At 35.7% G+C, this 16591-nt stretch overlaps 1 protein-coding gene across 5 annotated transcripts in view; it reads right to left on the reverse strand.

The window, feature by feature from the left end:
• Positions 1–16591, reverse strand: part of SDCCAG8 (SHH signaling and ciliogenesis regulator SDCCAG8) — a 117749-nt gene that overhangs the window by 44644 nt on the left and 56514 nt on the right. For all 5 annotated transcript variants that reach the window (XM_087967159.1, XM_026669409.2, XM_026669408.2 and 2 more), the window contains one exon: positions 11948–12075. In XM_087967159.1, the coding sequence (XP_087823285.1) occupies positions 11948–12075 (128 nt within the window). The remainder of the gene's footprint in view (positions 1–11947; positions 12076–16591) is intronic.

Genomic DNA, 16591 nt, shown 5'->3' on the forward strand with positions numbered 1-16591 from the left:
TTTAGTCTAGATGTAAATAATGAGGCCTTGGGAAAATATTTCTGCTATAATATGATATCATCAAAATCATTTTTGCCTGGAGGCCTAAGTTATCTCATGAATTAATCTGCAAATTGAAAATACCAGAGAAAATACAGAATCAAAGGACTGCTGCTGGATCTGATACCAGGATACTCCTCCAACTAATTGTCTGTCAATTAAAGGAATAAAAGTTCGAATAAGACAGCCCTTCTATGGTAGAGGAAGCATATTATTCTGCAGCTGTTATACTGAATAGAGCCATGACTAGTGGCAAGCTGCTGCTGATAGTTCATACACCATTTGGATTGTTTCTCCTTTTGGCCAGAAGTTAAGGCTGGCCTTTTAAAACATTTATTTGCAATATTTGAGATAGTGGTAGTATTCAGTAGTTTGCCTCAGGAATCCCTAAGGTTAGGGTAGTTTTGGGGGTGGGGGTGGGGGTGGGGGGGATACTTTCAAATCATTATGGATTTCTGGTGACTTCCAGGACTAATCCCTGGAGTTTTTTGGCAGTATTTTTGAAAGGTTTAGGCTTTCTTCCTAGGACTGAGAGAAAGTGATTAACCTAAAGGCTTTCTTTGTGTCTTAGATGAGACTAAAACACATGTTCCCATTTTGTAGTGTGATATTCTAAACACAGGGGGCATGATGGTTCAGCAGTTAAACATGCTGAGCTTGTCAGCTAGAAAGCTGATAGCTTGAGTTTGAGATCCAAGCGCCACACAAGCTCCCCTTACTTGCCCCAGCTCCTGAAAACCTAGTAGTTCAAAAGCACATAAATACAAGTAGATAAATAGGTACCACTTTAGTGGGAAGGTAACAGCATTTTCCATGCCTCACATATGATCATGGTAGCCATATGACCACAGAAGTGTCTTCAGACAATGCTGACTCCTCTGCTAAGAAATGGAAATGAGCACTGCCCCTTATAGAGTTGGACATGACTGGACAGGGAAAAACTTTACATTTATTCTAACCACTACACCAAACTGGCTCCTCTCAATTTAATAGTTCAGAAATTTATTACCTCCATGGCAAGTGAAGGATTATCACCCCAAATGATTTCAGGCAGGGCATCTTTTTTAATTATGATCTATTCAGGGCAGTAAGATGACTATTTAATTAGGAGAATATACTGTATTTTTTTTTGCTCCATAAGACACACCTGACCATAAGATGCACTTAGAGGAGGAAAACAAGAAAAAACAACAACCCTAACCACAGATAGGTGTTCTCTCATGTGCCAGCTCTGCCTATTGACTCCTGCACTGTGGAAAAGAGACGGAAGAGGTGGGCAATGACAAAGACAGAAGAGGAGGGGTTCAGCAGTGTAAAAGGACCCCACTGCTGCGGCCCAGCTCCTATTCACCAAAGGAATGGCACCGGTCCACCAGGGACTCCTGAGGTAATACACTTCACAGTCTGTGATGCAAATTTCGCTCCATTAAGACACACAGACATTTCCACCCACTTTTTTGGGGGGGGAAGTGTATCTTATGGAGAAAAAAATATGGTAGTTTATTATTCATAAACATTAATTCTGAATGTGATTTAGGTTGTAGGAAGTCCATATTTTTTAAAGAAATGGGAGAGGCTACTGCCTCTGAATATTTTCTCTATGCTGATACCCCAAGGCAGGCCTACTGGTTTTCCAGGAAGTTCAGAGGAATGAAAATGGGGATGCCAACCATAGCAATGGTGGAGGAAATTCAGAATAAATCAACAGAAGGTAGAGCCCATTTTAAAGAATGTACTACAGCTTCAATGGCAAAGATGTTGTAATTTGCCACTGTTGTTACATCTACACTGATTTTTCTAGTGCAGCTATTCCAAATCACTTTATGAAAGATCTACCACATTAAGAATAGAAGATAGATGATACAACGAAATTTTCTACGCACAAATCTCGTACATTCATTCTAATTAAAATTAGCAGATTCTAATGATGTACTTTCTATGCTTACAAATTCATGTATATACTTCAGTTTAAACACAATGAGGATATGACAAAATTCCTCATAATAAGAAGCCAATCTTCGGCAGAAGTGCTTGAGAGAGAGAGAGATGGATTCTGGAACTGCAATGCAACCTGTTTTAAATGGAGCAACACTTCCCTAAAGAATCAGGTTTGCAGTCTGTGAGTGCATCTGGATTCACCAAGAAACAGATGCCCAAGAAGATGAAAATAGGAGTATCTTTGCCCAACTTAAGCTAGTATGCCAATGGCATCTGCTCTTGACAAGGTCAGTGCATCCATGATAATACCTACTAAGAAGACAGGACTACTGATTGGCTAGCTCCAATATATACATTATTTACCAATAAGCAATGTCCAAAATGTGTATTACATAAAAGGTGGATAGGAAAAAAAACCCAGTCTATTTAATGATGACATAACAAAAGAAACTTAAAAACATATTGAAAATAGTGGAACAGGATACTTAATGTGTGGGAAAATAAGATGATTTAGATAGGGTCAAGAATGTATGAATGCTTAATGAAGAAGAAATATATTGAAGTGATTTGGTCATGAAGAAAGAATAAAGGACTGAATTGCAAATAGGTTGAGAGGAAGGAGAAGAAAGTCATTTTTTGATAGGGTTGATGAATTCCTGTAAGAGAAAAAGAAAAAATAAAAAAAAGTAAGGCATTGTATGAGCTGGTATATGGGCCTGGTAGAAGCAATGGCAGGTCATAATGTTAGCAAAGATAGAGATGGTATAAACTGATTTTACCTACACTTCCTTTCCTTTTTTCTTACTTACCTTTTAATTTCTTCAGCTTACTGTTTCTTACTCATTTTAGGTGTTCTGCCTGATACCAGTACTACAAAAAATAGCATGATGGATTACATACACACACATCATGATTTTCATGTGGGTTAGTTGCCCACAATGGTTTTTTTGAAATATAAACATATAGCAAAATTATGAAGTATGAACATGAAATACTTGAATCTGTCACTTGACATCTCTCTCACAATATCAATCAATGTATAGTACTGAATCTGTGCAGCACATTGTGGAATATCATTATATTAACAAGAGGAAAATATCATAAATATAGCTAATCTATACCATTCATAAAGGTTTTATCCACATTTTTTAATGAAAATACCAATCCCATAATTTGTCAGATGTTTACAAACATCCTTAATCCTGCCTTATTCCATCTGACTGATAGAAATTTTCAATTAATTTGAGAATGAAGATCATTAGAAAGGATAGGAATTGCAGGAAAAATATGATTAGGAATCTATCTGAAAAAGTAACATTATAATAAATAATGAAATAACAGATAAAACTCCATATGATTTAATGTAATTACTATTCAGATTAGTTCTTTTTCTATTTTTTTTCTCCTATGTTTTTTACTTTTTCATTATTGTATTTCTTTCTTTAAAAAAATCACTTGACATGAACTACCATTCTCAATGTAAGCAGATTAATGGAGATCTTACAGAGATGAGTGAAAAGACTAAATGACAACTGGTTCTGCATATCTGTGCCAAGTCACAGCTGCTTATGCACAGAAGTGTTCTTTAGAATGTAGAAAGATGTCACCAATAGTCCCTTTCCCTCTAATACATTTATGTGGAATGAAATCATAAAGCAAATACTTATGTTCATTTATAGAAAAAAACTGGCCTGCTAGGATTTGTGTCACTACTGCAGAATTCAAACACAACACAGTTTCAAATTAAGATGGCTGTCAATTAAATGCTATTCTGGCTATGTAAGAAGAATGACCAGCAAAAGATGGTAACTAAACAAGCTAACTTTTGTTTTTGGTTTTTCTTCTGTGAAAATGCCCAAGTTGCACTTTGAAAGATGGGCAGCCATACAAATCATTCAAATAAATATATAAAATAAGTAATCATTCACGATTATTCATGAGCTGGGACATGGCAATCATATATAAAACTCAGAACTTTGGCATAATTCGATTAATTCAAGGTATTGATAGTGAATCTGTTACAGGCTAGCTTGACCAAGAGCAAGCAGGTTATGTGATATTAATAATTAGAAAAAACAGGTTTGCCTGATCAGGACACTTCCTTAAGCAGTATAAAAGAATGTACATTTATTTTAAAATTAATCCCATTCTTCTTTTAAAAATATATTCTACAAGTAGATTAAATAGATATTAGAACAAAGATAACAACATAAAATACAAAACCATAAAACTTCATTTCTTTAAAAAGGGGAGATGAATAACCCCATTGTATCAGTAGGCAATAACAAACAAATAAAACTAAAGCAGCACTTATCCCACTTCAAAGATTTCAAACCAGACTTATCTAAGTTGGTATCTAAATGCATTCTGTCTTGGTGGCATATGAGTCAATCAAAAGTAATGACCTTAACATCAATAATAAAATTGCCTTTGATTCTCATACCAGATTTTGAGAAGTAGAATTAAGGTGCCAAGCATGAACAGGAAAAAAAAAACCCAGTCGCAATCTACTATCAGAAAAACAACGACATCCACTATGCACTGGTGTATGCCACGTACTAGACACTGTAAACGTGTTAGTTTAAGATGGCCAAAAATCAGGAGTCTTGTATCACCTTTTCAGACTAACACATATTTATTAAAAGGCATAAGCTTTTGTGAACTACCGCACTGCTCCGGATTTCTCCTAATTTGGGGCCACCAACTAGGAAATACTTCCAACTGAAAACATAACTAGTAAGTGCACAGACCCTCTGCCATTCTGACCTGTCTTCAGGTAGAGGCACAGACCAGCATCCTTTATTCAACAAACAAATCATCGCAGTTCTATTGCTACAGAACTGTTCAAGTTCAAACCTTTACTGTCAATGCGCAACATGTGTACAATGAAATTGAATGAGCCTCCCTTGGTGCAGCCCAACCAAGAACACAGAATACATCTCAATAAATCAATAAATAAGAAAAGAAACCCCTAACCCCAAATAAGTAATAAACTAGCACACATTTCCATATATCTATAATATTACACCACTATATATATTGGCACTGTAAGTCTATCACATTAAGCCTGATTGTGGTGTTATGCTGTGTTTAGTAGTCTGACGGCCCATGGGTAAAAGCTATTTTTCAACCTATTTGTCCGGCTGGCTATGCTTCTATATCTCCTGCCCGATGGTAGGACAATAAAGAAATAGTGTCCAGGATGTGAGTCATCCCTTAGGATTTTCCTCACTCTACTGAGACAGCGCGACCTGGCAATTTCATCCAGTGGGGTTAGGGGCAGCCCATGATTTTTTGTGTGTGCTCATCACCCTCTGTAATGCCTTCCTGTCCGCGGCTGTTAAGCCAGCGTACCACACGGTAACACAATATGTGAGGGCACTTTCTATCATGGACCAGTAGAAGGAAGTATCAGCCATTGTTCCACCTGATTTTTTCCACAAGACCCTAAGAAAATGGAGTCTCTATTGGGCCTTTCTAACCACCTGGGAGATCCAGGTGAGATCTTGGCTAAGGTGCATTCCCAGGAATTTGAAAGAGGAGACCCTCTCCACACAGCTCCCCTTGATGTAGAGTGGGGCAGGTTCCTCTCTCTGCTTCTGGAAGTCTAACACTTTGTCTTGCTGGTGTTTAGATGCAAGCTGTTTTATGAGCACCATGTAGATAACTTCTGGACTTCTTTCCTGTATGCTGATTGATCCCCTCCTGTAAAAAGACCCAGCATGGTGATATCATCTGCAAACTTTATTATCATATTAGATGGATCAGAAGCTATGCAGTCATGTGTGTGAGAAATCAAAACAAAAGTAACACATTGAGGGGGAAATAGTGAAATATATTTTTGCAAAACAAAAGGCACCTCTAGCCTTCTTTCAAAGATAGAAAAAGCAAAGGCTTGTAGAAAAGAAATAAAGCCTTACAAATTCACCCAACTCTAAAAATAAAAAAACCCATAAAATTTAACAAATATTTGAGCATCTTCAATTTTGCATATCATGGGTTGGACTTCCGGTTTGAGCTTCTTCAGCGACAGACCGAAACCTCATCTCTGCGAGGCTTTGATCCGTGCTCGCTGCTGGAGCGCCCCGAGCCGGCTGGTTTCGGGGCTAAGCCACCCCGTAGAGGTGGTGAAGAGGGGGGAGACTGCCAGCAGGGTTGAGGAGAGCCGCATCTCTCCTCCCCAGCTGGCCATTACTCCCTTTCCCAAAGGTGGTTGCAGCGGTGGTCAGAAATGACCACCACAAAGAAGAACTCGACCGGAAAAGAATGTGCAGAAGGAAGATAAGAAGAGAAAGTTTTGGTTGACCGGGTCAAACAGCAAAAGCAACAAATAAGGTACCCTGGAATTGAAACTGTTAAAAAACAATAACATTGTTCCCTAAGATTTTTAAGCTGCGAAGGAGAGAGAAAAGGGAAAAGATTTGGTTTTCTCCTTTTCCTATACTGACAGCTAAGAGACTTAAGCAAGAAATTGGAAAAAAATCCACTGACATCAATAGGCATTTAATGCTGAAAATAAAAAGTCAAAGGGATAATAAAGATTTCTGGATAATTAAAAGCTTTTGAAAACAGGAAAGGAGAGAGGAAGAATAAAATGGTAGGATCTGGAAGGGAGGAGACTGCCTGGAATTAAAAAAGAACTTACAGCAAAATCTCAACAAGACTTCCAAAAGATACATTCTAACTGAAATATCGCAACAAAAACCCAAGGAAGAGAAAGTCGAAAAAGAAATAAGAAGATATAACTTGGGACTATCTGGATTACTTGATGATTTCTGGATTCTTGGTTATTGTTTTGAATGACTAAAATCAATCGTGTGGTTGTTTAAAACTTTTTAAAATGGCTCCACTTTTAGAAGAACTGAAAATGGAACTTAAAAAGTACAAAGAAGATGCACAAGAAGGGAGAGGTTCTTTTGGCTTCGTATTTCAGTTTTTAGAAATGGAGATTTGGAATTATGAGAAACAACAAGAAATGCCTGCAGAACAAGAAGATTGCGACAAAGAAGAAGCCATCTTTTTTTTTTTTAAACAAATTTTATTAATTTTTGAAGACAAACAAAACATAAACCTTGTACACATTAAACCTCTTTCCCTTGTAAGTTTTTACAAGGCAGATAATACAATATTTTATACAGTGTGATTTTAATATATCCCATTTCTACTTAAATATCTTTTAGCACTCTCATTTCTTCTCATTAAATTTAATCATCATATTCATATTTCCTCTGTCTTATTTGCAATTATTCTCCTCCCGCTTTCCTCCAAGGTTTTACTAAATCTCACATAGACATAGACACACAAAACACATAAAGTAAAACTTCTTTTTCAAAAAGTAGCTTGGCCCGGATTACCACTCTTTGTATGGACTTCAATTAAATTCATATTCATCTTATATGCCATTACCTATCTTAATTACCATTCTGTAATTTCTTTATAACTTCTCCCCGCTTTCCTCTCTTCTTAATTCTATTTTGTTTATTAACTTAATTTAAATCATTATATTTCTATCCTTTGTCCATTGTTTTCCAATTGTCTATATATTTCATTCCCCATAGTAAAATAAAAGAATTTCTCCTGAAATCACAAATCAAAGTATGATGCCTTTCCATCGCACCTCTAAATTAACATTTAAGGTAACTCCAAATTCCCTATCTGATTCTGCTTAGTACATACTACTTACAAAAGAAAATAGTGAATCCATAACATAATTAAATATGTCATTAAACATTAAATCTCATAACATTCCAATTATCTATTTCAAAAGCAAGTATTACAATAATATATTCATACTAACATCCACACAATAGTCAATTAAAATCTATATTTAATCTAAATATTTTAGACCTTCCTTTTAATATTTTATTAAATCTTAAATTCTACCATTATTAAACCTTTAATATTTTAGTCTTTACTCAAATCTTATAAAATTATAATTTTCTATTTCTAATACAGATACTACAATACTATCATATGTACCTTGCAGAATCCTTTTAAAACCAAATTATATTACCCTTTATCCCTAAAAACCATTTCTTTTTCACATCTTGTTTGATACCCTCGTGGCCTTTTCCCCACTTCTTCCTCTCTGTCTTATCCCATCTGGTCTTTTTACCCCCTTAACTTCCCCTCTCTGTTGTATTTCTCCTTCCTTTTGCTTTCTAGCCTTATATTGATTTTGCATCTTATTTTTCTCTTTCTTAGATATTTTTTTAAGTCTTATATCCTTTTTTTCCCCTTTCTTTCTTCTTCCTTTCTTAAGCACCTCTATGGGTTCATTAAAGATGGCTTCTTCTTCTTCTTCTTCTTCTTCCATCAATTGTTGTATTTGCTGATAAGTAGCAAGCGCCATTTCTAAAAAGCAAAAATGTCTCCCACATCGTCTTTCTTTATTTTGCCATATTCCTCTCTCAGTTCATCAGCAGATAAAGTCATTGTAAATCCTCTTCTTCTTAAAACAGCCAAAGATATTTCCAAGCTTAAAGCAAATCCCAAAGTCCCAAAGTCACCAAACAATCCAAACAAAGCACAAAGTTCTTCCCTTCTTCCTGGGTTAAAATCAGTTGCAAAGGGAGAAAAAGAAAACCAGTCTGTATTTTAAGTTCTTATTACAGTAACTTCCAATCTCTAAAATCTTCCAGGCATCTCCTTCAACAAAATCTTAGTATAAATTTTCCTTTTGTCCTCTCCCTTCCCATTTATAACAAGAAGCTTTAGATTTTTACCTTTTATAGAATAGTAGTATTTTCAGCATTCATTTGTTAATTCCATGTGGAAGGAGAGTAAACTTTCACTTGAAAACACTTTCACTTGCCGCTTGCCAATCTCTTCTGGAAACAAAGTATCTTTCAAACAAAAACCAAATCTTAGATTTCAGGGTATTAAATATATCTTCTAATCCCAGTTCAGCCAAAAAACTTTCGCTTCAAAATTTCTCCTTCTTCCTCCAGCACGATCTTGTCCGGTTGCTGGCTTCTTCGTGGCGGCCATTGCTGACCGCCGCTGGACCGACTTGAGAAAAGGAGGTTATGTCGGGTGGGGAAGGGGTCTGCGAACACCCCAACCCCTTGTCCGGATCCTCCTCTCTTCGGTTGCCTCTACGGGCAACCTTATCCTCCGGACCCGTCTGGGTCGGAGGAACCAAAGCGGCTAGCGCGGCGGGATCGCAGAGATCGCGAAACCCCGCCGCCTCGAGCCACAAACCGGAAGGCCAAAGAAGAAGCCATCTTTAATGAACAAGTAATCTTAGATGGGGGAAAAAGGAAAGGGGAGAAAGAGAATGGAAAGTTTAAGATTGGGAAAAACAACTCCAAAAAAAAAAAAAAAAGAGTGAAAAATAAGTATAAAATCAGAAAGCAACAGAAGAGGGAAATGCAGAAGAGAGAATTAGAAATAGAGAGACAAGGGGTAAAAAGGGGAGGGAGAAGATGAGAGGGAAGAAAGAAAGAAAAAGAAGTTATAAAGGACAGAAGCAAAATATAGAGAAACAGGCCCTATTTAGAGATAATGAGTGAAAACTTAATGGAAAAAGGGATTCTGCAAAGGTACATAAGATAGTATGGTTATATTAGAAGCAGAAATAATTTTAGAAAATATGAAACAATGTATGATTAAAATGTCTGATAAAATAGCTATCATAATTCAGTGGAATGCTTGACAATAAATAAATGTAACAAAAGGTATATTTAATGATTTATAAAACATATGTGAAGAGAAATAAGGGAAAAATTAATTATGGAGATTATATGTGTTTTTAAGGAAGTATGATATTTAATTGAAAAGAAGTGTTAAAGATGTTATGGTTTTAATGATTATTAATGATAGAACTGAACTGGAATGGAATAAGGGTTTATAATTACATATATTTACAATCTTTCTTTTTTAAAAAAAAGAATATAGTGTGTATTATAAGAATGTGCCAAGCAGAATTCGATTGGAAGTTATGTGTATTACGTATTATATTGAAGGTCATAAACTTAAGGTATATATTGAAGTTTAAATAAGAGTTGAATGGATGTAATTAAAAGATATAAAGGTGTCATACTCCAATTAGTAACTACAGGAGAAAATTTGTTTAATGAGAAAAATTTGTTTAATGAAATTGAAACAGAACAGACAAAAGTATAAATATAATGATTTGAATTGAGATGAGATAATCAAAATAAAATTGAGAAAATTAAAAGAAGGGAAAAACTATATAGAAAATGTAAAATAGTATAAGATATGGAATAGAATACAAAAAGGAGCATGAAATTGAGTTTTGTGTCTGTATAAAGAAGTTCAACCCGGGACCATGCTATTTTCAAAAAAGATGTTTTACTTGTATTTTGTGTGTGAAAACCCAAATAAAACTTTATTAAAAAATTTTTTTGCATATCATGGGCATGATCAGATTTAATTTAACATGTTGTAATTAATTTCCTGAAATTCTACAATTCATTTACTTTTTACAGTGTTGTTTCACAACTCCTGAATGAAAAAGTATGCAGATTATATTCAGACACAGAAGCAAGTTCACACCATATAAGATTTAACATGAACAGTGGCCTTTGGAATATATTTAATGATAATAGTTCTAGTTTGTTGGAAAAGTGGCATAGACATTTATTTTAATCAAAGCAAATCTTTAGGTAAGTTAACCTCATCTCACAGAAGCCACTGTGCATGCACACTTGTGAAGGTGGTACATTACATTATAAACACAATAGGAAATCTGTGAAATCTGACTTGAATCGACATTTTTCTGCATTCCTAACTTGCAAATTTAGATTATGGGTAACTCCCCATAATTACTATCAATTTTGGGGAAATGTATAAATATTTAGAAAAAGTAAAATCATGATTGAATTTCATTTTCTTTTCCCTTTCACAAATATCAATTTGTAACTAGTTAGATTGTATACACACACAGGTTTAGGAAGGTTGGAGATATATGATTCATGGCTAACTACCACAATGGTTATTTTCATAATTACACATTTAAATTAATTACAATTTTGGTTTCAGAGGTTGAGTTCTGAAAATGCACACTTTGGGAGTATTTTCTGCAATTCTGTATATGGAAATTTGTTTTGATTTGCTGTTAAACACATAGTACATTCTGACGTAAACCTAAAAAAGCAATGTTAAAAAACTACACAGATATTGTCAGAATTTCCATGAAACAATTTCACCTTCACACTATAAAGGTAAAGAAAGATAAGTTAGCTAAACTAAAATACTGTATTGAAAGACATCAGGTTTCAGTCATATTACCAGCTGTTGCCAAAATCCCATACTTATCAATTTAAACTCTGTACTGCAAATTCTTGTAGCTACAAAAGATAAAAGTTATAGCTAAATTTGAGGAGGACAGAAAACACAAATTCCAAAAATGTGTGAAGCGACGAAGATTAAATAAAGGAACATATTAATTTGGAGCCAGTGAATTACATCCAGCTGCGACAGTGAATTAAGTACCAATTAATGGCTACAGCTTTTCTCCAGTTTGGATTCTGAAGCAAACTCATTAAGCTTTTAGAGTAGCTATAATGTGTGTACTGTGGGAACTGTTCAGTACTATTCAGGAGACTTTAACTGTAAGCTCAGAGCATTTCCTGCAGAGCTTCTGATGCTATTTTCTTTATATAACATGTGTGCCTAAAAATCCAGCCAAAAATAAACCCTTTGTTTTTCTACTTTGTTGTGGTCCCTCTCAGCTTTACGTTTCTTGAACACAGGTAAATAAACTCATAATCCAGATGGTGCAACAGATGTGAGAGCAGCACTCTGAAATCAACAGACAGTGGGCAATACTTTCCATTTTCTCTTTTAAACGCTAACTAATATGTAATTCGGAATCTCCGGTGTAGTTAGCATCTGCTCCCTTCGGCCAGCCAAAGGTTACAGGTGTTCCTGATGTCATTTCACAGTAAGGCATGGGCCGGGCTTGTGAGTGAGTGCCCAGCTCTAATCTTTCCCGACCACCTACCAGTTTTATCATGCTGGGCCTCCATTTGCCGCATCTTCTGTGTCAGATCCTGCTCTCTCTGCTGAGCCTGAAGGACTCGAGTCTTTGCCTCATTACTAAAGCTATGCTGAATGTTGTCTTTTTCTAATCTAGGAAAAGAAAAGAAAAAAGATGGGAGGCTAGGTAAGCTCAGAAAGTACTCAAGTTTTAGAAAAGCAAGCCCACCCCATATAAGATCTATTTTATATTTATAATGCAGAAGACACATAGGGCAGGAATAATACAAAATAGCAGCTCTCTGGGATGAGGATACTAAGTAATTATATTCATTTCTTTAGATTAGAAGTAGTTTTCTATCCAAAATTGTGAATAATACAACTGCAAATATTTAAAGTAAGTTTAAGAACAGTTATAGAAAAAACAATTGTACAAAATAGTTTAAACATACATGGCTAAGAGTAAAACAAATGATAAAACAGATATATATTTACTAATAGCTTGCTCTAGAGAAACAAGACAATAAACTACACATAGATATTTAAGGAAGGTGCCTTTATTCTGGTTCTCTATTAACAACATACTGTTCAGGTCCCATACTATTGTATATAGCTATATTTATTTGTTTGTTTGTTTGTTTGTTTGCCCATCTCATTTCAAAGTGACTCTGGGCAGCTTACAGCAATTTTATTTCCTGACAGCATTTATAATAAGAATCATACTCCTTTTTTATGTCTTGGGATTTTCAGAAATGTATGAAAGTATTCATCCTAGATTTATTAGAAAAACACATTTAACAACTTCTGGATAAATTCTAAATTAAGTTGAACAAATACATTATCACCATTTATGATGGAGACTTTAACGTAATAAAAAGTGTGTCAATTTAGGAGATATCAAGTTCTTTTTATTTGTTGGGTCTAGCTCTTCTAAAATCTGCAATCTTAAGTGGTCTGGCACTATGATTAATATCTGAATGATTTTTGATAAAAAAAAAAATCCTACTTCAGAGTTATTTTCTTTCATTCTGTAAGGGATGTTCTTATCATTAGAAAAGATAATTATGTTAAAATTCCTTTGATAACTGGAATAGCTGGCACAATGCTTTCCCCAGTGAACAAAATCAAGGGACATCCCTGATTTTCAAGAGTGCTGGAAGACAGAACAACCAATTGTGGAACCTTTAATTTTGAAAAAAAAAAATCTAGGTCAGTCAAATTTGGGTAGTACATTTGAAAACTCAGAATCTAGCTATAAGGAAGGTAATTTTATACAACACTACTTCACATTGTGAAGCCAGCCATCAAAAATTTCAGGTGACCAATGTGATCTAAGGTCTATTATCTTCTAGCGCATGATAAAAGAAGAGAAATATTCAAATAACTGGCTATTACTAACACTGCAAATAGAGTGCCTTGTTATCTTGTCTAGTCTAATGTCTAGAACTAATAAGTGTAATGTTGATCTCAGCTTGTCATGTTATACTGGTGGTTTGACTACAGCAATGAACTCTACCCCAGGCTGCTCTTGAAAGCTGCTCAGAAGTTTCAGCTGGTCCAGAGTGCAGCAGCACTGATAGCAATTGTCATTCCTTGGCATACCCTTGTGACATTTCTGCTTTGCAAGCCACAATGGTTGCCAGTCTGTCCCTGGGTATTATTCTAGGTATTATTTGTTACCTATAAAGTCCTACATGGCACAGATTAGGTTATTTGAAGGACTACCTACCTCCCATGGTTTCTGCCTGGGCAATATAGGGCAGCAGAGTTGGCTTGCTCCAGCTCCCTTCAAATCAACAATATCATTTAACATGACCCAGAAAATGTGAATTCCTTCTTGTAGCATCTGCCCTTTGGAATCAGACCTACATCCCCATTGACATTCCATAAAGCCTTGAAGACCTAATTGTTCTCCCAGACCTTGATGTGAAATAGATGTGCCATTAGGCATGTTTGCTATTGTTGTTCTGTTTGTAGCTTGGTTGCTACTGGTTTCTATGTTATTATTTATTTATTTATTTAGTCAGTTGGAGTTGGGTTGGAATTCAAATTAAATAAATTACGCGCACACATACACACACACACTTCCACTAAAAATACTGAAGAATTATATCACTACAGTACTGAGGAGAATTTTGCTTTAAACATAAAACATCCAAATTGCAACTGCCATACCTAGTTATTCATAACCATTATATTAAAATTACTTTCTCAGTTCAAATATATTTGGCATTGCTTCATGCACACTGCTTCTGTGCAGACAAATCTTAGCTGCCATTTTTATCAACATCTGTCCCCAATTTTTAGGGAACCCTAAGTCATATCCCATTTTATTCAGAAAGTTCCCCAAACTCTCAAGGGGTGGGTGTAGGACCCCTTAAATGGGAAGGGTGAAAATAATACCCAAACATAGATGAAACTTAGGCTAATGGTGGAGCCCAACCTATGTTAAAAATAGGAAGAAAATGGTAATGTGAATATCATTTAATTCTAGGGCTTTCTGCCTGAATGAAACCCTGAAGAAAGTACAAGTTCTGGCATCATCCTGAAGAAAGGAAAATGTCTGTTGGTGTGTGCGTGTGTTAATAATAAAGAGAGTAAAGGCAAACAAGCTATCTGGAAATAGCTTCCTCACAGATAATTATCATTCTTGTAACAACCATATATTTTAGTATCAGACAGCTGGAAGGAAGCAAGTTAAGTCTCTGAGTTCAGTGCAAGAATTTAGTTTTAAATACATCTGACAGGATGCTGTCTGACTTCTGCCTTGGTTGCAATTTTTAGTTGCATTCAAGGTCAGCAGGTACTCCTTTTGAGTATGTTTTCTATCAGGTTCATGATAGAATCTTGCTCCTTGAGAATGCTTTTCATAATAACCAGTGAAAGACATATTCTTAGAGAAACCTAAGCCATAAGTGGAGTTAAATAATTCTACTTTTTCTTGTTATCTTTTTTTTGGTCACCTTTGCTGAGCAGCTGGTATATTGCTTCTTGTCTTCCTTTTATAGAGAAAGAAGCCCTTTTTGCTTTTCTTTGCATCTTCTCCTTATTCTGCTTTTTCTTTTCCTGATCCTAAGTCTTTAAATCAGGCTGTCTATATGTCATCTTTCTTAGTGAATCTTCCTCATTATACCTCCTATCAGTTATGTCCTAATTAACATTAAATTGTCACTAAATCAGCATATTCCCTCTGTTTATACAGCTTGATGAAAGCCCAGTTATCCTAGCCACAGCCATAATCCCAAGTATATGTCTATAACATGTGGAAAATCTCACCCTACATGGAAAGGAGGAAAAACAGAAGTATGGTGTAGAATGCATTACAAAAATAATAATACATTATTTTATTCTACTATCCCCCCAAAATAATTTAATAATTGCTATTAAACATCATCATCCACAGAGACTGATTATACTTGGCCTGCACATTTTAAGACTTTTCTGGGATCATTTTTTAATCATTCTACAGGGGATATTCTTTAAAAATAAGTAAAAAATTGAAGGATATAGGCATGTTGAATTAAACATGTGCATTATCAATACCAAAGATGAGTAATGATTTTAAAATATGCAATACAGGGTGCTAAATAATTAAAACAATCCTTTTTGCACTCTGGTTGCACACTAAGTAATACTGTCTTGGTATCTGGAAGCTGTTAAGGTTTGGATGGGGAACAAGAGGCTTCAGGTCAATCTTGACAAGATGAAATGGCTCTGGGCTTGGAATCTTCTGGGTCCAGGGATCTGTGATCTCTTCTTCTGAATGGGCCAGCATTGCCCCAAACAGACCTTGCATGCCATCTAGGGTCCTCCTAAACTGATGATTTCTGCATGAAAACTAGGTGACAGAGATGACTAAGAAAGTGATAGCATATGGAAATGATCTTGGGAGACAGGAGAAAGAGCCTCAGACTAGACATGATCAGACAAACACGATATCAATCCACCAAAGGAATGGGAGCATGGCAAACATCTCAGAATGGATTTTCCTTAGTCTCTTTGACTGTAAAGCGGCGGGGGGATGTACTTTCAGACTTGCAAGATTCTATAAATGTATCCTTACAATAAAGTAACAGTATTTCTGGCAATACTTCCTGTTTGGACTATCTCACAAACTAACCAGGAAGCTTTCACAGAGTTTTGTGTTGCATGCCAGTTGTACCCTTGCCTGATTTGGGATGCTTTGTTTTCAATCATTTGTGCCTTACTTTCCTCCTGGATTACTATAAAGTGCTCTACTTGAGGCTGTCCTGAAGAGCATTCAGAAGCTGCAGTTGGTGCAAAATGCAGCTGCAGAGGCACTTACTTATGTATGCTTCTCAAGCAGTTCACGTTACATTTCTACTCCATGAGCAGCACTGGCTTCCAATGTGGCCCTGGGTGCAATTTAAGGTGCAGCTAGTGACATAAAGCTCTACCTAGCACATAACCACAATATTTGAGAGCCTGCCATATGTAACAGAAAACAAAGTGGCTATGGTTAGAATGCAGCATTGCAGGCTAAGTCTGCCCACAGTCTGGAGGTTGATCCTTATAGGTTCAAGGTTGACTCAGCCTTCCATCATTTTTAGGTTGCTAAAATGAGGAGCCAAATTGTTGGAGACAAAATATTGATGTTGTAAATTGACCAGAGAGTGCTATAAAGCCCTATGGGATGTTATATAATTCT

This window comes from Notechis scutatus, chromosome 1 (genome assembly GCF_049901735.1).
Source record: "Notechis scutatus isolate UNSWTSFEM ecotype Mainland chromosome 1, rNotScu1.2, whole genome shotgun sequence".
In the NCBI taxonomy this organism is placed as follows: Eukaryota; Metazoa; Chordata; class Lepidosauria; order Squamata; family Elapidae; genus Notechis; species Notechis scutatus.